The sequence below is a fragment of the Onychostruthus taczanowskii genome, unplaced genomic scaffold (genome assembly GCF_017590055.1).
Source record: "Onychostruthus taczanowskii isolate IOZ18803 unplaced genomic scaffold, ASM1759005v1 scaffold75, whole genome shotgun sequence".
Lineage (NCBI taxonomy): Eukaryota > Metazoa > Chordata > Aves > Passeriformes > Passeridae > Onychostruthus > Onychostruthus taczanowskii.
In genome coordinates, this window is record NW_024505339.1 from 3,831,453 (window position 1) to 3,851,184 (window position 19,732).

Consider the following 19,732-nt stretch of genomic DNA (forward strand, 5'->3'; position numbering starts at 1 on the left):
AGCTGAGATTTTGGCATGGCAAGGGTATCACAGCTTGCAGCCTGTGAGTTTTTCTTCCTCTCTGCTTCAGTACCAGGATTTCTGTGTTTGCAAAGCTCCTGCCAAAGGTCCATGGAGATTGTGAAGCTCCCTTCCCTGCACCAAGGGAAATACAGGTTAGATATCAGGAAAACTTTTTCACAGTAAGAGTGATAAAGTTCTGGAATGGCTGCCTGGGGAGGTGGTGCAGTCACCATCCCCGGGTGTGTTTAACAAAGCCTGGATGTGGCACTGGGTACCAGGGTTGAGTTGAGGTGTTGGGGCTGGGTTGGACTCGATGGTCTTGAAGGTCTCTTCCAACCCAGTCATTCTGTGAATTCAGGTGGAACCTGCTGCTGTGATAAGCAACTTCCTTACCCCAGAAGTGCTGTTCAGTTCTTCTTTTCATGCAGCTGGGGGGGTCCCAGGCTCCCTGCTGCTGCTTTCAACCACTGTGCAGTCCTGAGCCTGCTCTCCTGCCACGTGAACAGGGGTTTGTACCCAAAATGCCTGGAGGCCTTGTCTGTCTCAAAGGAGAAGGTGGTGACTATGGTGTTCAGCAGGGGCACGCTGAGGAAAGGCTGTGGCCTCCAGAAGGGGGACAGGATGGCCCTGAGGATCCTGTGCACTTGTATCATCAACCACATCTTCCAGTAGGGGATGTGAGAGCCCAGCCTCACCGAGGGGTCTGCACTGGACAGCAGCTGGTGCCTGACCAGGAAACCCTTCCTACTTGGGGTGTCATCGTAGCAGTAATACACCTGTCCTGCCAGCAGGTCTGCCTTCTGCTGCAGGTGCCTTGCTGCAAGCACATGCATCCATGCCACGTTCCCTGGAGAAATAAGAGAGGGAGAGAAACAGGAGGAGCTCAGTTTCCCTGCTGACCATAGAACGAGTGCACTGGATCTGCCAGTTTCAGTGCTGGGGAGCAGGGAGGCACTCGTGTGTGCTCAGCTGTGCTGCAGAGAGACTGAGTAGTTAATCCAGGCCTCCAACATCCTTCAAACCTTTGGTCTCCCCTTTGAGCTGGACAATTAATGTGCCTTGTGATCCTGGTTCACGTGAAGCAAAAGGGCAGTGTTTTGTAGTCAGAGCAGGATGAATAGGAGGCAGTGCTCCAGGGTTTTATCCCTGCCTCTGCTGTGAGGCTTTGAAGGAGTCACTTGATTTATCTGGGCCGGATTCTTCTCTAAGAGCATTTTCAAAATCTGCACTTTTGGAAAAACACATATAAGTATGCTGCATAGAAATCAGTGAATGCCTGCATGATCTAATGGTGAATTACACCCCCCTGAAAGGCACCAAAACAAACTCTTCCTGTAGCTTTTGTGAGTAATTTCTGTGTTTGCTAAAACTGGTTATGTAGTGCAGCCTTGTCTGTAAAGAACTTGACAAGTAGTGGTAGTTTAATTTTTTTTTTTTTTTCTAATGAAGAAATGTCTTTTCCTAGCAAAAACATTTTAAAAACACAGCCAGAATTTCTCTCTGCCCCTCATATATCCCTGAAACCCTTCTCAAAGGGAATCAAGAGAACCCTTCCCAGGAAAACAGTACTAATAAGAAACTGCTTTTAAAATCCTTTAGCCAGTCTAAGTTTTGTGCTTCCAAACCCATTTGTGCTCATTCACCAGACTCATCTCTCTGTCTGGGGAGATTATGGCTGAGCTGACGTGTAAAATCCCCTGTGACTAAAGCTGGGAGCACCCATGCAAGGAGCTCAGCCCTTCACTCACCCACGTAGGTGTGATTGCGCTCGGTGTCCTCAGGCTCCAGGTAGTTCAGAACACCACTCCTGGCTCTGGCAAGCAAGTACAGCTCCTGCAGGAACCCTGCCTTCTCCCCATACACCGTGTTGGCACGGAGGATGCAGGTTCTGAGTGTGCCACCATTGCTCAGCTGGAAAATCAGGGAGGGATGTCAGTGGATGGATCCAGTTTAGATGCGAGATGGAATCCATCTAAACACAGTGACACTGGGTTTCCCAGATAAACCCAAACCATGGGAGTATTGGCCTAGATGAGTCAACATTTGCAGAGCTGCTCTGCTTGCTTGGCACCTGCTTTGGGTCCCTAAAATCACAAGCAGGTGCCCAGTTTGATTTTATTTTTGTTTTCAGAGCAGACCTGCACCCACGTGGTGCTCCTTGAGAGGTGCTGGCTGGAGAGTGCTGGTGGCATGAATTCTTCTGCAGTTTGGTGTACAAAAGAGGATTTGCAACAACAAAACCCAGGTACCACAGCAAGCCAGCCCAACTGGCTGGCCTCAAGCTGGGACTGGGGGAGAGATGCTCCAGGCAGTGGTTTAGAGAACAAGTCTCATTTTTACATTCTCCTTCTTTGTCTAGAAGAACTCATATGTCTGCTGACTGCACTGCCAGCCTAAAACACTGAACAGCTACCTTGGGTGGGGGGCTGGCTCTGGGTACACCAATATTTTTAATTCTTAAGTCACTCTGAAAAGCCTGGAAATTACACTTATTTTCAGTATGAATTAGGTGAACCCAGTTCCTTCAGCCCTTTCCAAAGTCACACTCCTGCTGGAGCTGAAGGAAAGCACCCTGCTAGGTGAACCTGGTTCCTTCAGCCCTAATTTAGCACAGCCCTTTCCAAAGTCACACTCCTGCTGGAGCTGAAGGAAAGCACCCTGTGATCCTGGGAGAGTCTGGCAGCTTCCTGCTCATGTGGGAATATCAGGCTTTGGGAGGCTTAGGACAATGTGGTTTGTGCATCAAATCCAGGCACAGGTTGCATACACACTTAGCCAGGAGCTGTGGGCTCTTTCCAACCACCTCCCCCTTTCCCCTGCCCTGGGCTGTAATTCCAGGGGTGCTACCACTGGATTTTGTACCTTTTTTCCGTTGGCTTCAAGCACAATTTTTTCTGCCATGGCTTTTGTCTTCCCGTAGGGCAGCTCCACTTCCCCACTGTACTGAGTGTCCTCGTTTCCTCTGGAACAGATTGTGGGAGACAGGGGGTGACCCGGGGCAGAACACAGGGCTTGGGGACATCCGTGCCAGTCTGCTTTGCTCTGCATTCCCTGCTCCCAGGGCTTTCTGCTATGGGAAGCTCAGCTCCTCGATGCACTTTGGGAGGAATAAAGCCCCAGGGAACAGCAGGTGCTTTGGGGTGTTCACAGGCATCTCAGAGCTGGATTCAGTTTTGTCTAATAGCATGATTGAAATAACATTCCATCAGGCAAATTAGAAGGCAGCAGAGTGACATTTTTAAGCAACTCACAGCAAGGTAAAAAAGAGCACAAGAAGATGGAGGGCAGCAAAATGAGAGCAATTCTACTTCATTTCTTCATTAGGGGCAGAGAAAAGCCTCTCATGAGCCATAAACCAAAAGGAGAAACTGCTACTTAATTTTCTCACAGAGTTGATTAAAGTTGGGAGGCATTTGGGGATGTGGTGGAGCTGCTGGAGATCTCCTGGAAGCCTTGCAGTCAGCAGGGTTGGGCTGGGATTGCTCCTTCATCTCCCCTCACAAATTACCCTTGAGGGGAAGGAGAAGTAGAGCCCAAGGACAAGCAGATAACACTGGGCTGTGACTGTGGAAGACAACCTGCTCCTCAGGCTGCCACCTTAGAGCTGCCAAGGGGAAAGCCTCATGTGGGATCTCACATGGAACTGGCCTCACAGGGCCTGGAATAATGCCAAGGAGAAAGCAGAAAGCAGCTCTGTTCCCCAGAGGGTGTCAGCATCTCATCCCAGTGGTTTTAGATCAGCCTGAGGCCACCATGGGATTTGATTAAACATCTCCAGTGGGCTCTGGAGTGAAGAAACCTGGCTTGCAGCATTGGGAAGGAGCATCCACTTGCTCCCCTGAGTAGCAGAGATGAGCTCTCCCTCCCTCCATGTGCTGCTGGAGACTCTTCCCATTTTTAAATTCATTTACTATATTTTGCTGTTAAAGAGAAATCCACCTGGCAAACCAGGACCTGCCAGGCACAGGGTACCCCACGCAGGGCAAAGAGGAATCCTCACCCTCCTGTGGCAGATGGGCTTGCATACATCTCCTGGCAGGGCTCAGTGGCCAGCAAATCTGCAGCAGAGGTGTTTTTGTCAAACACTGGGCCTTGGGAGAGTCAGCTCTGACTCAGGCTCCCTCTTTGACCTTGGCAAGTTGTTTTCTCTTTCTTGTGCTCAGATCTCCCAGTGTGAAACGTGGCTGATGCTGCTGCCTGGCCCTTGCCTGTTCAGCAGTCTGGCATGTTGTGTGTCAGATATCCCAGCTGAGATCAGGCTCTCCTTGCACTACAGCAACAGAAATAAATTAGGAGCATCAGAAATGCAGACTCCTCACACACCCTGGGCTTCTATCACAAAACCCTCCTCCCCTCCCCGTGTTTACAGGGCATGAACAAGAGACAAACCTAAAAGCAAGCAAGACAAAAGATTGATTGTGCAAGGTTTGTTGCAAGCCCAGGAGAGACCCAAGACAATTAGTGGGGGGTTATCTAGAAGTTCTAGTTTTAATTGCTTTCTTCTTTTTTTTAATCAATTTTTTTTTTTTTTTTGGGGGGGGGTTTGGTTGGGTTTTTTTTTTTCTTCTCTGTTTTTTTGCCCTGCAAAGCTTTTGAAAAGCAGCAGCCTCACAAAGGGACAAACCTGCCTGCTGTTCCTGGGCTCTGCTGTGTGTGCCTTCCCCCACCCCTCTGAAGCTTGGTAGTAACAAAGAGCTCAGCATAATGCTCTTGCTTTTCAAAACGATCCCAGATAAGTGAACGCTAATCAGACTGGAGCAGCATTGTCAGAAGGTATCTCAGCAGTGCCTGTCTCCCAGGGATTGAGACTGACAGAGGCATTTTCTATTATTGTCGGATGCTGAGGTGTGAGCATTATCCCTGTGCCCATCACCCCGGCCAGAGGCTCCTCCTGCTTTGTCTGTGCCAATTCCCTGCACGTAAAAGGGAGGTAAATAAATTCTACAGTGCAGTGATGGAGAAGGGGCACAGAGGAAAAGGAAAAGGAAAAGGAAAAGGAAAAGGAAAAGGAAAAGGAAAAGGAAAAGGAAAAGGAAAAGGAAAAGGAAAAGGAAAAGGCAGGATTCTTGACTGTGAGGGAGAGGGCAGAACAGATGGGGTGGGGAAAGGGAGATGGGCAGAGGAGGAAGGAGAAAGGCATCACCTGTGCCTTCAGTCTGGAAAGCAGAGCCATGTTATGCTGCTCCCAGTCATCCCTGGGCTCCCTCCTGAGACAGGTGGGGTAAGTTTTCACTGGGAGGCTGATACTTCTCATTATCCAATTCCCTTCATTTAAAATCAAAATAATTGGAGAATGAAGACCCCTCTCTAGGGCTTCCTCTCAGGATAATGGGAGGAGTGTGTTCTGCAAAATGAGTGAAAGGCTCCAGGTGTGGTTTTGTTTGGGGAAGGCTGTTCATAGCTCCATGGCCATCAGCTTGGGTGGGTTTTCTTGCCCCTGTTGGTGCCACCATTACAAGCCAAAGGACTCTGATCAGGCAAGATCTGGGACTGCTTTTTTCAAGACATCTGTTCATATCTCTCTCTTAAGTCACAGGACTAAAATCCTGACAAGGATGTGCCTGTATCTACATGAATTCTTAGGAATTATTTGTATTTACTACGGGCCAAATTCCATAGCTAAGCAGTGACACAGTCTCCAGTGCTTGTGGTCCCAAGTGGATTGAGTTGCTTCTCATGGATTTTTTCATAAGCCATACATTTATTCTACAGATTTGAGTGCTTAGACACTTTTCAAAACAAGGGGCTTATGCCTTAAGTTACTTGTGAGCATGAAATTTAGGCTTGTAGGCAATTTTAAGTTATGTCTTTTCTAGCTGAGCTCAAATTTCTAGAGCCAGGTGACTGAAGGCAGCTGTGTCCAGCCTGTGGAGACACCACTTGACTTGGAGCCAACTGCACTGGCACACAAATTTCCAGGGGCTGAGCAACCAAGCTTGAAATCAGCAAGGAGCCTTCCAATAGTACACGTCAAACTGACCTCAAATTTAACCTAAAACTTCAGCCCCTGAATTTTTGAAGATACTTCTTCAGAAATATCAACCCTGCTCTCAAGGTGCAGGTGCTGTTGCCCCAAGAGTACAAAAGTATTCCCAAATCCTGATGCTGAGCCCTGAGCAGGGGTGTCACTGATTGTCAAAGTCACTTCTGCAGATCAAAGCAAGAAAACCCTCAAAACTGTTATTTTGACCCCTGTCTTTGTATCGATCCAAATCCCACCTTTGCCACAGAGGGTTTTCTAAAACTCTGCTGCTGCTTCTGGGTCTTGTGGGTCAATCTCACGGGAGCCACAAACAGAGGAGAAGGGTTGAGCATAAAGCCCCAAAGTGGTGAGATCCAGGAGCCCAGGAGATAGCCCCCATGAGCATGTTCCAGGAAGAAGGATTTTGAGGGATAGCAGGGTACCATTTGCAGATCAGAAGCAGGTAACTGAAGGATTTGACTACACCTGAATCCTGCAGGGCATGTTCACACCAGTGCATTTGTCCCCTAAGACTTCTTGGGCAATTGCTTTTTTCTGGGATTTGCCCACATTTGATAACAGAAGATGGGCACAGGAGTGCCAGCAGTTCCCTTTGGAGCTGGGAGGAGAAGGGGCAGTGTGGTGGTAGCAGTGGGGCACCACCTGCCCTTTGGGTTGACTCATTGTGTGGGAGAGCAAAACCTCTGATCCAACAGCAGGATGTAATTTGGCCATATCCCAAAATTTGAGCATGTGAAACCTTATCTGAAAATCATTTTGGGGCTCAGAGGGGCAGGGCTGTAGATCCAGGGGCAGCCTGGCAGTGCAGCTGGGCACACAGCTCTTCACCTGGGGGTACCACTGGCCAGGCTTAGGCTGGGAAGAGCCACAGTTCCTAAATGGGCAGAGCAGCAAGGAAAGGTTTTCAAGAAAGAGAAGAGGAACAAACAGGAAGGGGAACACAAATCTTCTCCTTGGTAGGCACAGCTCAAATCTCCATCTGGCTGCAGTTGCATTGCTGTTTGACTGGACAAACAGAGCAATGGAGGAGATTTGCTGAGCCTCACCTGAGCAGGGGCTCACAGGAGGTGTTGGGTCCCACGGCAGCGATGGAGCTGGTGTAGAGCAGGTATGGGATGCTCAGGTCACAGCAGGCCCTCACCACGTTTTCAGTTCCTGTGGGGCAGGATGGGAAGGACAAACATCAACCACCTTGCCTTGATTCCTGTTGTGCAAATCAAAATAGGTTCCCAAGGGCTTCCCAACTTGGAACTAACCCATCTTTTTTTTTATGGCTGAAAAGATGTAGAGCCCCAGGTCAGGGCTGCATTTCCTCAGGAGGGGATGGTTTATAACAAGAGAAGCAGTCACATCCATAGCTCTGATGTGGCTAATCCTCCATGGCCATTGGCAACTGACTTAACTTGGACTTTAGAGCTGCTAACAAAGGGAAGCTGAGGGCTTGGCAGAGCAAAACAATCCTTTTTCATTTGGGGGCAGGTTGTTGGTGAACTGCAGCCTTCTGACAAAGGATCAGTGTTTTAGTTGCATGTGTTGCTCTGTAGATCTGCAGGGTCCTACAGGGTGAAATCACTCCATCAGACTCTGACACCTGCAGAACTTTAAATAAAACAATGAGGGCAGCTTACAAATTCATGTGAAATCCAGACAAATCCAAAACATGGTTTGCTTTGAGGAAGGTTGTTCTGGATGAATTAGTTGGTCAGTGTGTGTGGTTTAGTGTGTTTATTTTGGAGTATTTTGGCGGGTTTGAATGATTTGTGACTCTTGAAGGGTGATTTTTGCATTCATTGTGATTTTGATCCAAGTTGATCCTGTGAGAACCTCAATGACATGGACTGAGGGCCTTCAGACCTGGTAAGGCAGATCTGAAAGGAAGCTTGCAGGGTTGGCTTCCAGAAACCTCCACACTATTTGTGCCTGGCTAAGCAGGCTCTGCCCTGGGCCTGTCTGCAGATCTTGTGTGGGAGGGTTGTGATTTCTCTTCTCTTTGCTATTAAGGGCATAATCTGAAATTACCAAGGAAATCCTGAGTTTAGGATAATTTCCAAGCACATGAATCCATCTGAAATCCCAGTGGAAAAGAATCAATGTGCTTCTTCATGAGCCTATCACAATATGTAAAGTTAACTGAGAACCCCTGGTGAGAAACATCACTGGAAACAGCTGAGTTAAAATCCATTCAGCTTAACAAAAAGCAGATTAAAAAGTCTTTAAGTGACTAGATGGAAAAAATAATTCTTGTAGAAGAGAACCCTTTAATTCAGTCAACAAGGCTATAACAGGATTCAGCAGCCAGTGGTTGAAACAGAGGAGGGAATCAAAGCAGAAGATGTAAATTTTGGCCAGAAATGATAATTAACCATAGCCACACCACCACTCCTCAGCATTGTTCTGGCTTGCTGAAAGCCATGATAGATAGCCCATTAACTTGCACCCTTAATTCGAGGCAACAAGCCTGTTGAAAAGGAATGGTCCAATTTAGCCACAAATTGTTGGGCTTAGAGCAGTAATTGGATGGATTTCTGTGGCCTGAGTTGCACAGAGGAGCCAGCTAGAGGATTACATACTTGACCTCTCCTGACCCTACTTTTTTCCACAAAGTCTACAGCAGGTATCAAATACCATTTTTATTCTTTTATCTGTCATGATTTTAATAGAGAATTTCAGGCTAATCTCTGAGTTCAGGATTTTGAGGAGCCCTAGTGAGGGCAGCAGCCCCATTTTGGGGAGTTCCATGTGGAGCCATGCAAGGAGAGGCAGAAATGCAGGACCATCCCAGGCCGTGCTCCTCAAAGAGTCACACTGGAAAATCCTTGCTTGTGTGGTTTTCTGGGAATGTCACCAACATCTGCAAGAGGTTTGGTTTGCTGAGGAGGGGACTTGCCTGGTGTTCAGTGCTCTCTGCAAATCCTCCCTGAGCTGAAGCACTGAGCTCACAGCAACAGTGAGGGGGAAGAGCTCACAAAGCCACTAAAAAGCAGCAGGAACCCTCAGGCTCTGATCTTCTCAAAACACAGAGAGCACAATACAGGCTCTTAAAAGCACTGAGTTTTGAAAACAAGTACAGCAAAGAAAAGAAGGCTGGAATTTAAATGTTACCCTTGAACGTATCAGCAAATAGTCAAAGCCCTAAGCAGTAATAGAGTTGGAGATGTATATATAGTAAAAAAAAATAGAATTCCTTCCTTTTGGTTAACGACTATTTTAGTAGCTAACAGCCTGAGGTACCACTGGAATTGCTGCTGTAATAGGGATTTCATTATTTTTATAGCCTGTGCTTATTTCCTAGATTTATGAACAAATTTTCTCTAAGCAGATCTTGCACCCAACATGAAATTGGCTCTTGGTGGTAGGAGGACAGGATTGTGGAGCTCTCAGTTACACGTGGCCTGTTGATACATGATAGCTGGGAACTCTGACTAATTAAACAGCATCACTCTGCTAATTAAAACAGCATCACTCCCTTCTGGTGGGTGCAGTTCAATGAGTACAGCCTTGTGCTGGTATAGACAGGGCAAAATCCCTGGGAAAGCTACGAGCTACCCAGAGCAGAGTTTAATTTTAATTGTTACCCTTGTCACACACAAAACATTTTCAGACCACTGTAGGTGTGTCCTGACCCACCTCAGTGCCACCAGGGGAAGTTCTGCCCCGGCCCAGGAGAGCTGTGCCAAAACTGAGCTCAGATTTGATGAGCAGTGGAGAGGAGCATCCCTGGGCAAGGACAGAGGGGCAAAGGGAGAAACCTCCCTGCTGGAATGGTTATGGGCACCTTTCCCATCCCTTGCCCTGAGCAAGGATAGAGGGACAAAACCTCCCTGCTGGAAAGGTTCTGGGCACCTCTCCCATCCTTTGTCTTGCAGGGACAGAGGGCAAGGGAAGAAACCTCCCTGCTGGAAAGGTTCTGGGCACCTCTCCCATCCTTTTCCCTGAGCAAGGATAGAGGGGCAAAGGGAAAAACTTCCCCACTGGAAAGGTTCTGGGCACCTCTCCCATGCTTTGCCTTGCAAGGACAGAGGGGCAAAGGGAAAAACTTCCCCACTGGAAAGGTTCTGGGCACCTTCCCCTCCTTTGCCTTGCAAGGACAGAGGGGCAAGGGGAGAAACCTCCCTGCTGGAAGGGTCCTGGGCACCTCTCCCACCGCGGGCGTGTGGGATCCACACGGAGGGACACGAAACGCGGCCGGATGTGGCTGCAGGGGGTGAGAGGGCCGGGCCGTGCCCAGGGCCCAGCTTGGGCTCACCCCCGACGTTGACAGCGCTCATGTCCCCGAAGGGCACGGTGTCCCTGTAGTCCACCAGGGCAGCCGTGTGCAGGACCATGTGCACCCCGCTCATGGCAGCCAGCAGCGCGCCGGGGTCGCGGATGTCGCCTCTCGTCACCGTCACGCGAGTGGGGCCTGCAGGAGCACAGCACAGAGGTGCAGGGCGGGAAAAAGAGTACAAATTGGCATTTGCTTACTGCAGAGTACAAAAAAATTTATTTAAAAAAATTCAAATTAAATTTTGATTAAATAAAACTTAATAAGTAATAAAATTAAAATTATATTTATAAATAATAAAAATAAATAAAACCTACAAAAATAATAAAGCAAACAATTTGAAAATTAAAAAATTAATTCTCAATTATAAATAAAAATTTATAAATAAAAATTATAAATAAAAAATTATAAATCAAACCAACATTAGTACTTTCTGCAAAGTACAAAAAATCTATAAAAGAAAAACAAATAACAATTAAATTTTAAATACATAAATTTTAATCATAAATTAATTATTGATGAATAAATAACGGATAATTTATTAATTAATAATTACATTAATATTTTAAAATTAAATAAATTTATTTTACTTTCAAAATAAATAATTTATAAATCAAATACAAATTTAGAAATCAAAAAATTATAAATCAAATCAGCATTTGTACTTTCTGCAAAGTACAAAAAATTTGTAAATAAAAATTAATTTGTTAATTTTAATTAAATTTAATTAAATAAATAAAAATTAATAATTAATCACTAACAAGTATTTATTTATTAATTTAATAAATAATTTTATTAAACAATTCATTTTAATTTATAATTTAAAAAATATAAATAAAAATTATAAATAATTATACATCAAATCAGCACTTGTACTTTCTGCAAAGTACAAAAAAATTATACCTTCCTGCAAAGCATGGAATGTCCTCTCTGCAGGGCAAGGCAAAGCACTCTGATAGTGACTGTGCCGTTTAAATCCAGCACTTTTTTTTTTTTTTTGAACTCCAAGGAGCCAGGTTTGCGTCTGGTTTTAGTTTAGCACGGTGCTGTGCATCAGCTGCGGGCAGCGTCGCTGTGTGTGTCACTGCAGCAGGACACAGCTGGCCCAGGGCTGGAGCTGCTCCTGCCCCTCTGCACCAGGGAAGCTGTGCTGGACTCCTCCCTTCAGACACAAAATTTTAGGGTTTGTGGGAGCAACACCTGGTGATTTCAAGAGGCATCACACAGAGCTTTGTTTAAATTGCAAATACTGGAGATTAAGAAGGAAAATAATGCATCAGGGTTAAAAAGTTTCATAGGAAATTCCTCCCTTAGAGCCACTCAGAATTTTCCCCTGATTCCCTTTTACCTCCTCCTTCTTCTTCCTCAGAGTAGCTGCTCCTTACATGGCTACTCTTGGCATCTACTGTTCATTTTCTAGCTTCGGGACAGTGTTGTAACATTTAAGTAGGATTTCCCCCTTTCTGGGACTGGAACAGGGAGAAGCTGGGATGGGCAGCCTGTGCTCCTCAGGGATTTGCAAGAAGCCACTCATGGGGGTGCTTTGGGAAGGAGATGTCTGCTCTGCCCTGGGCAGAGAGCCCACACATCCTGGGCTGGGAATTCCAGCCATTTCCAGGGTCGGAATTCCTGGAGGATCCCACAAATCAGGGAAGGGTCTGTGGCTCTGGCTGTGGGGCTGTTATGGTTGGAAACCCTCAGAGAGGATCCAGCAGGGCAAGGTGGGCAGAGGATTGTTCCCCATGGCCCAAAAGGAGGGATGCAATCCAAGGCAGCAGGTCAAGTGGCTGAGTGTCCTCTGAGCAGCCCAGGACGGAGGAGGAGACAGGAATTTTACCAAAGAGTCCAGCTGCTTTCTTCATTAGCATAGCCAACAATCAGTGGACTCACTCTGGGGAGTTTAAATATTAAATTAATTAACACTGAGGGTGAATATTAATTTAGTAGTAAAGCAGAGTCGGTGCAGTGAGAACAGAGGTGAAAGGAAAGGAGCTGTCCATGAAGCAGAGCTAAAACCCTTGCCTGGAGGAGCAGAGTGCAGAGGAGGATGCTGAGAGGCAGAGCAGGGTGTCAGCAGGCTCTTGGGGGGAATTTTTCTGCTCCTCTGTTGTTTGGGAAAGCCTAGAAGCCACCAGGCTGGAGTGTTAAATATCCTTTTCCACACCAGCTGTGTTAAGGCAGCTGGTGTAAAGCAACCATGAGGAATTTCCAAATTGACAAGGCCTGATGAGCTCTTCCCAGGGCTCCTAAAGTGGTGAGGGGTGTAACTGCAGCTTCAGTGTGTTATCAGCTGCTTTGGAGAGCTTCTGAAGGCACTGGGAGCGTTCAGCAGAGCAAATGAAACGCTTGTGCTTAGAAGGGAGGTAAAGAAGAGGCAGAAAATTACAGAACATTTTGGTTTCAACCCCAGGAGATTCAGGAGCACGCACCCAACCACGTGTATGAGCACCTGTGGGATAATGGGCAGAACGGAGGCAGCTGACATGGATTTGTCGAGAACAAATCAAGCCAGATAAACCTCCTTTGTTCTTATGACAAGGTAACAGGCTGCAGGGATATTGTGGAACAGGTTGATGTCATCTATCTTGATTTTTGAAGGGCTTTGGAAACTCGGCGTCATTCTCACAAGGAGTCAGTAAAACATGGGCTAAATAAGCCCCATTAAGGAGAGCACAAAGCTGGTGGAATTACAGTTCCCAGGGAATTGCCAGCTGTGGTAGGTGGCTGCCCTGGGGCTCTCCAGGGCTTATTGCTGTATTTGAGTCTTTTTGATTGTTTTCATCAAGAATCTGGCAGATTTGTTCATTAAATCAGCAGATAACATCAGACTGGGAGGGACCATGCTGGAGGATTTGAGTAGTCGCTGAATGGAATTAACAGAGTCTGGAGGGGGAAAAAAAAAAGTGAAATTTGATAGGAACAAAGAGAAGTTTTTGGGTTTAGCAGGGAAGAGGCAGCTGATCTTTATGAAGGAATTGAATTGGGCCAGAGCAGCTCAGGAGCTGTTTCTTGTTGTCAGCTGGAAAAGGCACAATTGTAGTGACAGGTAAAACAGGAGGATAAATTACAGGATGGAAGAGACAAACCCATCAGCTTTTTGCAGCAATGGGAAGGCCACAGCCCAAAATTCAATGCCCCCTTGCAGACAGGAACAATGGCAGTGCCCTGCAGTGCCCTGCAGTGCTGGATGGAGCAGAGGAGGAGGAAGGAGTGTGTGAGAGCTGCTTTAGCCTAAAGCAGAAACCAGTGTGGAGTGGAAGGATGTGGTTTGCAGATGGTGAAGATTGTTGTTAAAAAAAAAAACCAAAAAAAGACAACAATCCTGTAATACCTCCTCTACCTGTTACGTTTAGGTGGGAAATCAAGGACCCAGACTGTACCCACTGCCTGGTGGGGCAGAGATAAATGGGCTGCTGGGGTGGCCTGGGGACAGAACAAACATCTGTGGTGGAGCTGAGTGCCTGGGGCACAGGGATGGGGTTGGGATGGCCCCTCAGGCTGCTCCTGCCTCATTGCCTGTGGTTTGCTGGGGTGTCAGGCCACAGACCCCTCCTGGAGCATGGATTTTGGCACCTCCCTAAGGTTTAAGCAGCTTTTTCTTCAATTATGGGTGCTTTTAAGGTAATTGGCTCCCTGAAAGCTGGGGAAACCAGTCTGCTGAGTTCATCTGCCAGGGAGGTTTCTGATAGTGATATTTCCCTGGGAGTCTTGACTTGCTGTGGGTGCATCCCCTTTCTGTCCATATCTCCCCACAGGATCTCCCTCAGCATTTTTTCCTCTCTCAAAGCAGGCTGAAGGTTTGGGCAGTCACAGACAGGGAACCCAGCCCAGCATTAGCTGAGCAGAGCACCCTGAGCTGCCTTGGCTTGTTTTGCATGGGTATTCCTGAATCCAGTAAAACAGGATGTTTTTCCCCAACAAATCTCACTGTGCTCAACCCGGCATGAGGGCAGCACTCAGGATATGATCAAATGAATTATTTCAGTATCTGTTTACTGACACTCAGCCCCTCCTTTTTTAAGGCTGCTAAAGGTTTCTCTCAATGATTTCCACCATTCATTTCACAATGCCTGCAGTAGGTGCTGAGACTGATTCTGTTGCTGTCAGGGTTTTTAGTTATTTCCCTCAGAAGCAGGAGGGTTGGAGCAGCTCAGGAGGGTGTTGGTTTAGCCCCTTTGTGTCAGACTGGCTGGGCAGCCAAGCTCCCATGTCACAGCCCCTGTGTGCACGTGGCTCCTCACAACTGAGCCCTGCCTGGGCACTCAGAGCCTCACTGGGACACTTCTCTTGGGTGACCCATCCCTAGGGGTCTTTTTTCTTTGATTTAGTGCTGTGCTGTAAAACTTCTGAGCTGGAAGTTGTTCCTCACCCAGTCTGTTCATCCAGGTTCCTGCCCCATGCCTGTAACTGTGGCATCTCCAGTGTTATCCCAGCTGCCAGGAAGGGGAGGGTTATGGGCACTAAATAGATGCTGCTGGCCTTTTCTTACCTGTGCTGAGTTTTTCTACTTCTTCTCTTGCTGCTGAATCAAAAACTCTGACTTCTTTGATGTAGTCTTGTTGAGACAGGAGCTCCACGATCCTCTCCCCCACAAACCCACATCCTCCTGTCACCAGGTAGACCCAGGCTCCATCCATTGCTGCAGATGTTTTTGTGGGTGAGGGGCAGAGAGAAGGAGGATGCCAGGATCTTATCATGCACTCAGCCAGTGTTTTCTGAGCTAAGTCTAAAGTTTAGCTGTCATGAGTGCTGCTGGGTGAACATTAACTGCAGCTGGTTACACATAAATCAGCTTTTCCTTGGCATGGTCCCACAGTGCTGCCCCTGCTGGGCTCTCTGACCCAGCCTTTCCCTGCTCCCATGGCCAGTGGGACACCTCTGGCTTGCCTTGGGGTGTGTCCAGTCTCAAGCCAAAATCTGGATGCTGGTTTTGCTCCCTGCACAGTCCCTTCCCACAGGCAGGTTTATCAGCTCAGGGCTGGAGTGGGATGCTGCAAGGAGCCTGTTCCCATGCCCTGCTGGTTTGGAGAGAGGCTTTAGAGCAGCAAGTCCTTCCAGAGCTGAGCTGTGCCAGGAAGGGGCAGCTGGGCTTTGTGGTCACCAGATCCAGCAGTCTGAGGATCTGGCAAGGCTCTCCTGGATGGATCTGCCTTGAGCTGAATACTTCACACACACCCCTCTCTCTGATATATATTGATATGTGTGTGTGTGTGTGTGTGTGTGTGTATTTAGGAGGAGAAGGACCTCTCATAATTTGAAAACTCTATTGATTGCAAACTCTACCACATCCTTTGGCACAGTGTTCCAGCAATTAATTCTCATCACTGATACAAGTTCCATCTTGGCTGACACACCTTTCCCTGCTATGCTCTACAGAGTGTGTGCTGTTCAGTTTCCCACTGGAGTCCAAAAATGGCATCAGCTTTGTCCAGGTCCTGTCCTAAAAGTGGGATGTGGTAGGGACAAGACCTGTCCTGTTTCTCCCTGCCTCTCCCAAAAAGGCTCAGAGATAACAAAGTCAGGCCTGATCATCTCCCAGGCTCTCCTTGGTGCCAAGCAAATGCCATTCTGCAGTCTGGAATAGTCACATTTTTTCCAATCCATCTTTGAAGCAGCTTGTCCCTGTTGGTGAACTGTTCTTAGAGGGTAAATAAGATCATATGATCTCCCTGCTTATTTTCCCTTTACACAGTGTAGTAGTTGTTTTTCTATAGTGCTTGGGAAGTTTAGGGTGGGTTTGTTCTTGTTTCAGGTTCCCTGCTTTCCACATCCCCAGGCTGGAATGTGGAGACAATTCCAACTGCATTCATGGCCAGAGCCACTCTTACCCCAGTGCCAGTGCCTGGCTCAAGAGCCACTTGCTGCTGAGCATGAGGTTAATGAAGAGTTAAGGCAGTGAACTCCAAGAGTAGCTGTGTTTTGCACATGAATAAATAGTTTTCTTTTAATCAGCTCCTGCTATAAGTTCAATGTGTTCCCCTCTGCCATTGATTTTCCTGGGCTGTGTTAAGCTCAGGAGAAGTCAGTTCCCCTCGCTGTGATTACAATCAGTGGCCATAATGGCCCAGAGACCAACATGGGTCTGATGCTAATTTGGTGCCTGGCAGACCAGCACAGCCACAAATGTCCCAAGAAATTAATTTAGCCTTTTATCCAGCAACTCCCAATCTGTACAGTGGTGATTAACACAGCTGCCTTCCCTCAGAGGACTTTTTGCAAGGATAAATACATCGGAGTTGGAGGTGTTAGGACTCAAAAACTGAGATAAATACACCCTGAGAGACCAGAGAATGGGAATGTCTGGCATGAAGTAACCTTGAGCATGTCCTCATCAGTGATGCACAAAGCCCTGTGAAGCAGAGACCTCGACTCTGTGGACATTTTTGTGTTTACAAGGCTCACCCTTCGCTGCACTTTTGGTATCTGCATCTCTGCAGTGTAGTCTGATCAGGAGGGGGAAAAACTGGCTGGGATTTGCATATCTCTTCTTTTCATTGGGATATGAAAAACAAGTTCAGAGCCCAGAGCTGTGACATCTGTGACAGAAACAGCCCAGGCCCTCGCCTGCAGCCTCCCTTTGCCAACACAGAGGTGCTGCATCTCCAGGTGCAGCTGCTCCCAGAGTGGGAAGGTTAAAAGAAGGGCTTTACCCACATCCTCTTCTGGCACTTTGAACTGCCACGAGAGATGACTCTGGGGTCTCCACAAGCCCAGAGGCACACTCAGAGAGCACCCAAAGGCTGCTGGAGGGGGCAGATGCCCAGGAGGTACCAGGGGCTGTCAGGGAGGGTGTCTGGGCAGCCCTTGCTGTCTTGGCTGAGCCAACTCGACTTCCTTGTACTAGGAGGAAACTTTTGGGGAAGTGAGGAACACTGCAAATATCAGCAGATTTTAATTTACACTGCTGGGCAGAGCACAATTCTCTGTCTGGCTTGTTCCCCCCTCACAATCTGCTGCAGCCACCCATCCTCTGAGTGCCCTCACTGAGCCCAGGCAGAGCTGGGATCCCTGGGTCTGCCCTGGCACAGAATTCCTGCAGGAACTGGAGGAGGAATCTGCCAGGTCTGGGCAGAGCCTCACTCTACAATGTGAGCAAGGTGCTCAAAGGTGACCTGAGAGGCTGCCTGAGGAGCTAAAACATCTCCCCATGAGGGCAGGGTGTGTCCCTGAGTTTGGGATGTGTCCTGGAGTTTGGGATGTGTCCCCGTGTTTGGGATCTGTCCCTGATTTTGGGATGTGTCCCTGTGTTTAGGATGTGTCCCTGTGTTTGGGATGTGTCCCTATGGTTGGGATGTGTCCCTGTTTGGGATGTGTCCCTATGATTGGGATGAGCTCCTGTGTTTGGGATGTGTCCCTGTATTTAGGATGTGTCCCTATGTTTGGGATGAGCTCCTGTGTTTGGGATGTGTCCCTGTGTTTAGGATGTGTCCCTGTGTTTGGGATGAGCTCCTTTGTTTGGGATGTGTCCCTGTGTTTAGGATGTGTCCGTGTTTTTGGGATGTGTCCCTGTGTTTAGGATGTGTCCCTGTGTTTGGGATGTGTCCCTGTTTTTGGGATGTGTCCCTATGGTTGGGATGTGTCCCTGTTTTTGGGATGTGTCCCTATGGTTGGGATGTGTCCCCATGGGTGGGATCTGTCCCGTGTTTGGCTCTGGTGGCTGGGAATGCTGCGGGGTGTCTGTGTGTCCTGCAGACAGAGCTCTCTGTCCAACACCTGCAGAGGAGTCAGTGCCACCGAGGGCAGGGAGACTCAGCTCTGGTTTTAGGCAAGAAGGACTCATTTTGCTCTTTTTGCCCTTCCAGCCCACAGCAGGGCCTCTATGCCCATCTTGTTTTTAAGCACCCTGTAAAGGAACTTTCCCAAAGAGAAGGCTCAGGAAGGAAAAGCCCTGATTCCAGGCTGCAGTTTCCTTGAACTTGCTCTGAACTTCATAAATAGAGGACACCTGACATGATACTCATTTACAGTAAGTTTATTTCTCAGTGCATTACATGAAAGGTCTTTGGTATTTGTGGGTCCTTGAATACTGTTCCCACTCTGCTCCGTAAGAAAATGCTGAATACAAAACATTCCATATACAGTAACAAACCCCATAGCAAATAAAGAGAAATAGATATTTTGAACAATAACATAGCAATATGAAAACAGATAAGTAACCATGCAAGAGGTGGAACAAACAGGTTGTGTTTACAACAAACATTAAAGCCTGCCATAAATGAGTTCATCCTGTCAGACGAGATTTATTCTTGCTCTAAGTTAAGAAATTACACATGATTGCAAGATACTGCCTATGGCTGCCCTATAAAAGACCAAATGGTTGTAAAGCTGATCCCCAGGAGAAGCCAGGACCATTGGCACACATACGAAACACACTGATATAAATAAAAAAGGTACTGTGTAAAATAACTGCTGAAGAAATTACCATTTCCTTCTGTGGCTGGGAATGTGCCTCGTGAACAATTATAGCACCTTTCAATCCCTTGGTTTCACAGGAAACCAAGAAATTACAGAGACTCTGAGTAGTTTAACCCCTACACCCCCAGTGGAATGTCATCTTGAGGCAGACAGAGGAGGAGGAGGATGGGTTTCCAATCACTGCATCAGGAGGGAAGTCCAGAAGCTGATTGTCTTTGGAAGCCTTTGTCACAGTGCTCAGGGTCCCGCGTGACAGCAGCTCACGGCAGACACTGGAGCAGAGCCCACACAGCACCTGCACGAGCTGCTCCAGGGCTGGCTCTGATTTTTAAGGCCTGTTCCTTTGAAAGCTGATGGCAAAATGACCGTGGAGTTTGGTGGGAGCAGGTGAGGGCTCTTCTCTCTAATTAATTCCTATTTCCCTGGGTTGCTATCCATTCCTTACAGTAAGTGCAAATTAGACCCTCTGGAGAGGAGCATTCCCTGCCTCCCAGGAGTTCCAGGTTGCTGGTGAACGTGAGGGTGCATGACTTGCAAAGGGTTTTGGTTGTGCAATGTGCTGCTTCTGGTTAGCTCAGGGCAAGGAAAACACTACTACTACCAGAGCTGAGCCAAGTCAAAAACACACTGGAGCTCAAACAAACATCAAGAATTTTAAAAAAGTCTTAGGGAAAAAAAAAAAAAAAGAAAAAAGGAAAAGAACACACTATGGTATTGCACAGTATGTATGTAAGATAAAGCACTAAACATTTCAATTAAAATACATTTCTAAATGAGCACGCATTCAAAATAAATCCCCTAAGTTACATAGACATGGCAAGAAGCATTATATGCCCTGGCTGAAATGAACCTCAGGATCCTGCCCATGATGGAGAATGTGGTTGGAGTGGTTTGCTTGGTCATCAATATCATCACTGTCAGTGTGTGAGGCTGTGCTCACCTTTAAACTGAATTAAACTGGGGTGTCACAACAGTGTGGTGCAGCCCTCGTGTGAGTGGAGAGGAAAGAAACCCCAGCAGAGAGAGAAAGTCCATCTGGTATAATGCTGCTGTTCCCCATTTAAAGA

The 19,732-nt window shown here is 47.3% G+C and overlaps 1 protein-coding gene across 1 annotated transcript; it reads right to left on the reverse strand.

Annotated features, from left to right (window-relative positions):
• Positions 1 to 410: 410 nt before the first annotated feature.
• LOC121345888 (3 beta-hydroxysteroid dehydrogenase type 7-like) lies at positions 411 to 14,887 on the reverse strand. Its single transcript, XM_041423192.1, has 6 exons — positions 14,740 to 14,887; positions 10,233 to 10,388; positions 7,033 to 7,141; positions 2,866 to 2,965; positions 1,752 to 1,914; positions 411 to 850 (listed from the first exon to the last, which is right to left on the reverse strand). The coding sequence occupies exons 1-6, from the start codon at positions 14,885 to 14,887 to the stop codon at positions 411 to 413; spliced, it is 1,116 nt and encodes a 371-aa protein (XP_041279126.1).
• Between the last annotated feature and the right edge of the window lie 4,845 nt (positions 14,888 to 19,732).

Excerpts from the sequence above, each read along its gene's own strand:
- LOC121345888 (XM_041423192.1), bottom strand. The coding sequence starts at position 14,887 with ATGGATGGAGCCTGGGTCTACCTGGTGACAGGAGGATGTGGGTTTGTG. Across the intron at positions 10,389-14,739 it reads AGTAGAAAAACTCAGCACAG|GCCCCACTCGCGTGACGGTG; the intron begins GTAAGAAAAGGC and ends GTGCTCCTGCAG. Across the intron at positions 1,915-2,865 it reads TTGAAGCCAACGGAAAAAAG|CTGAGCAATGGTGGCACACT; the intron begins GTACAAAATCCA and ends CTGATTTTCCAG.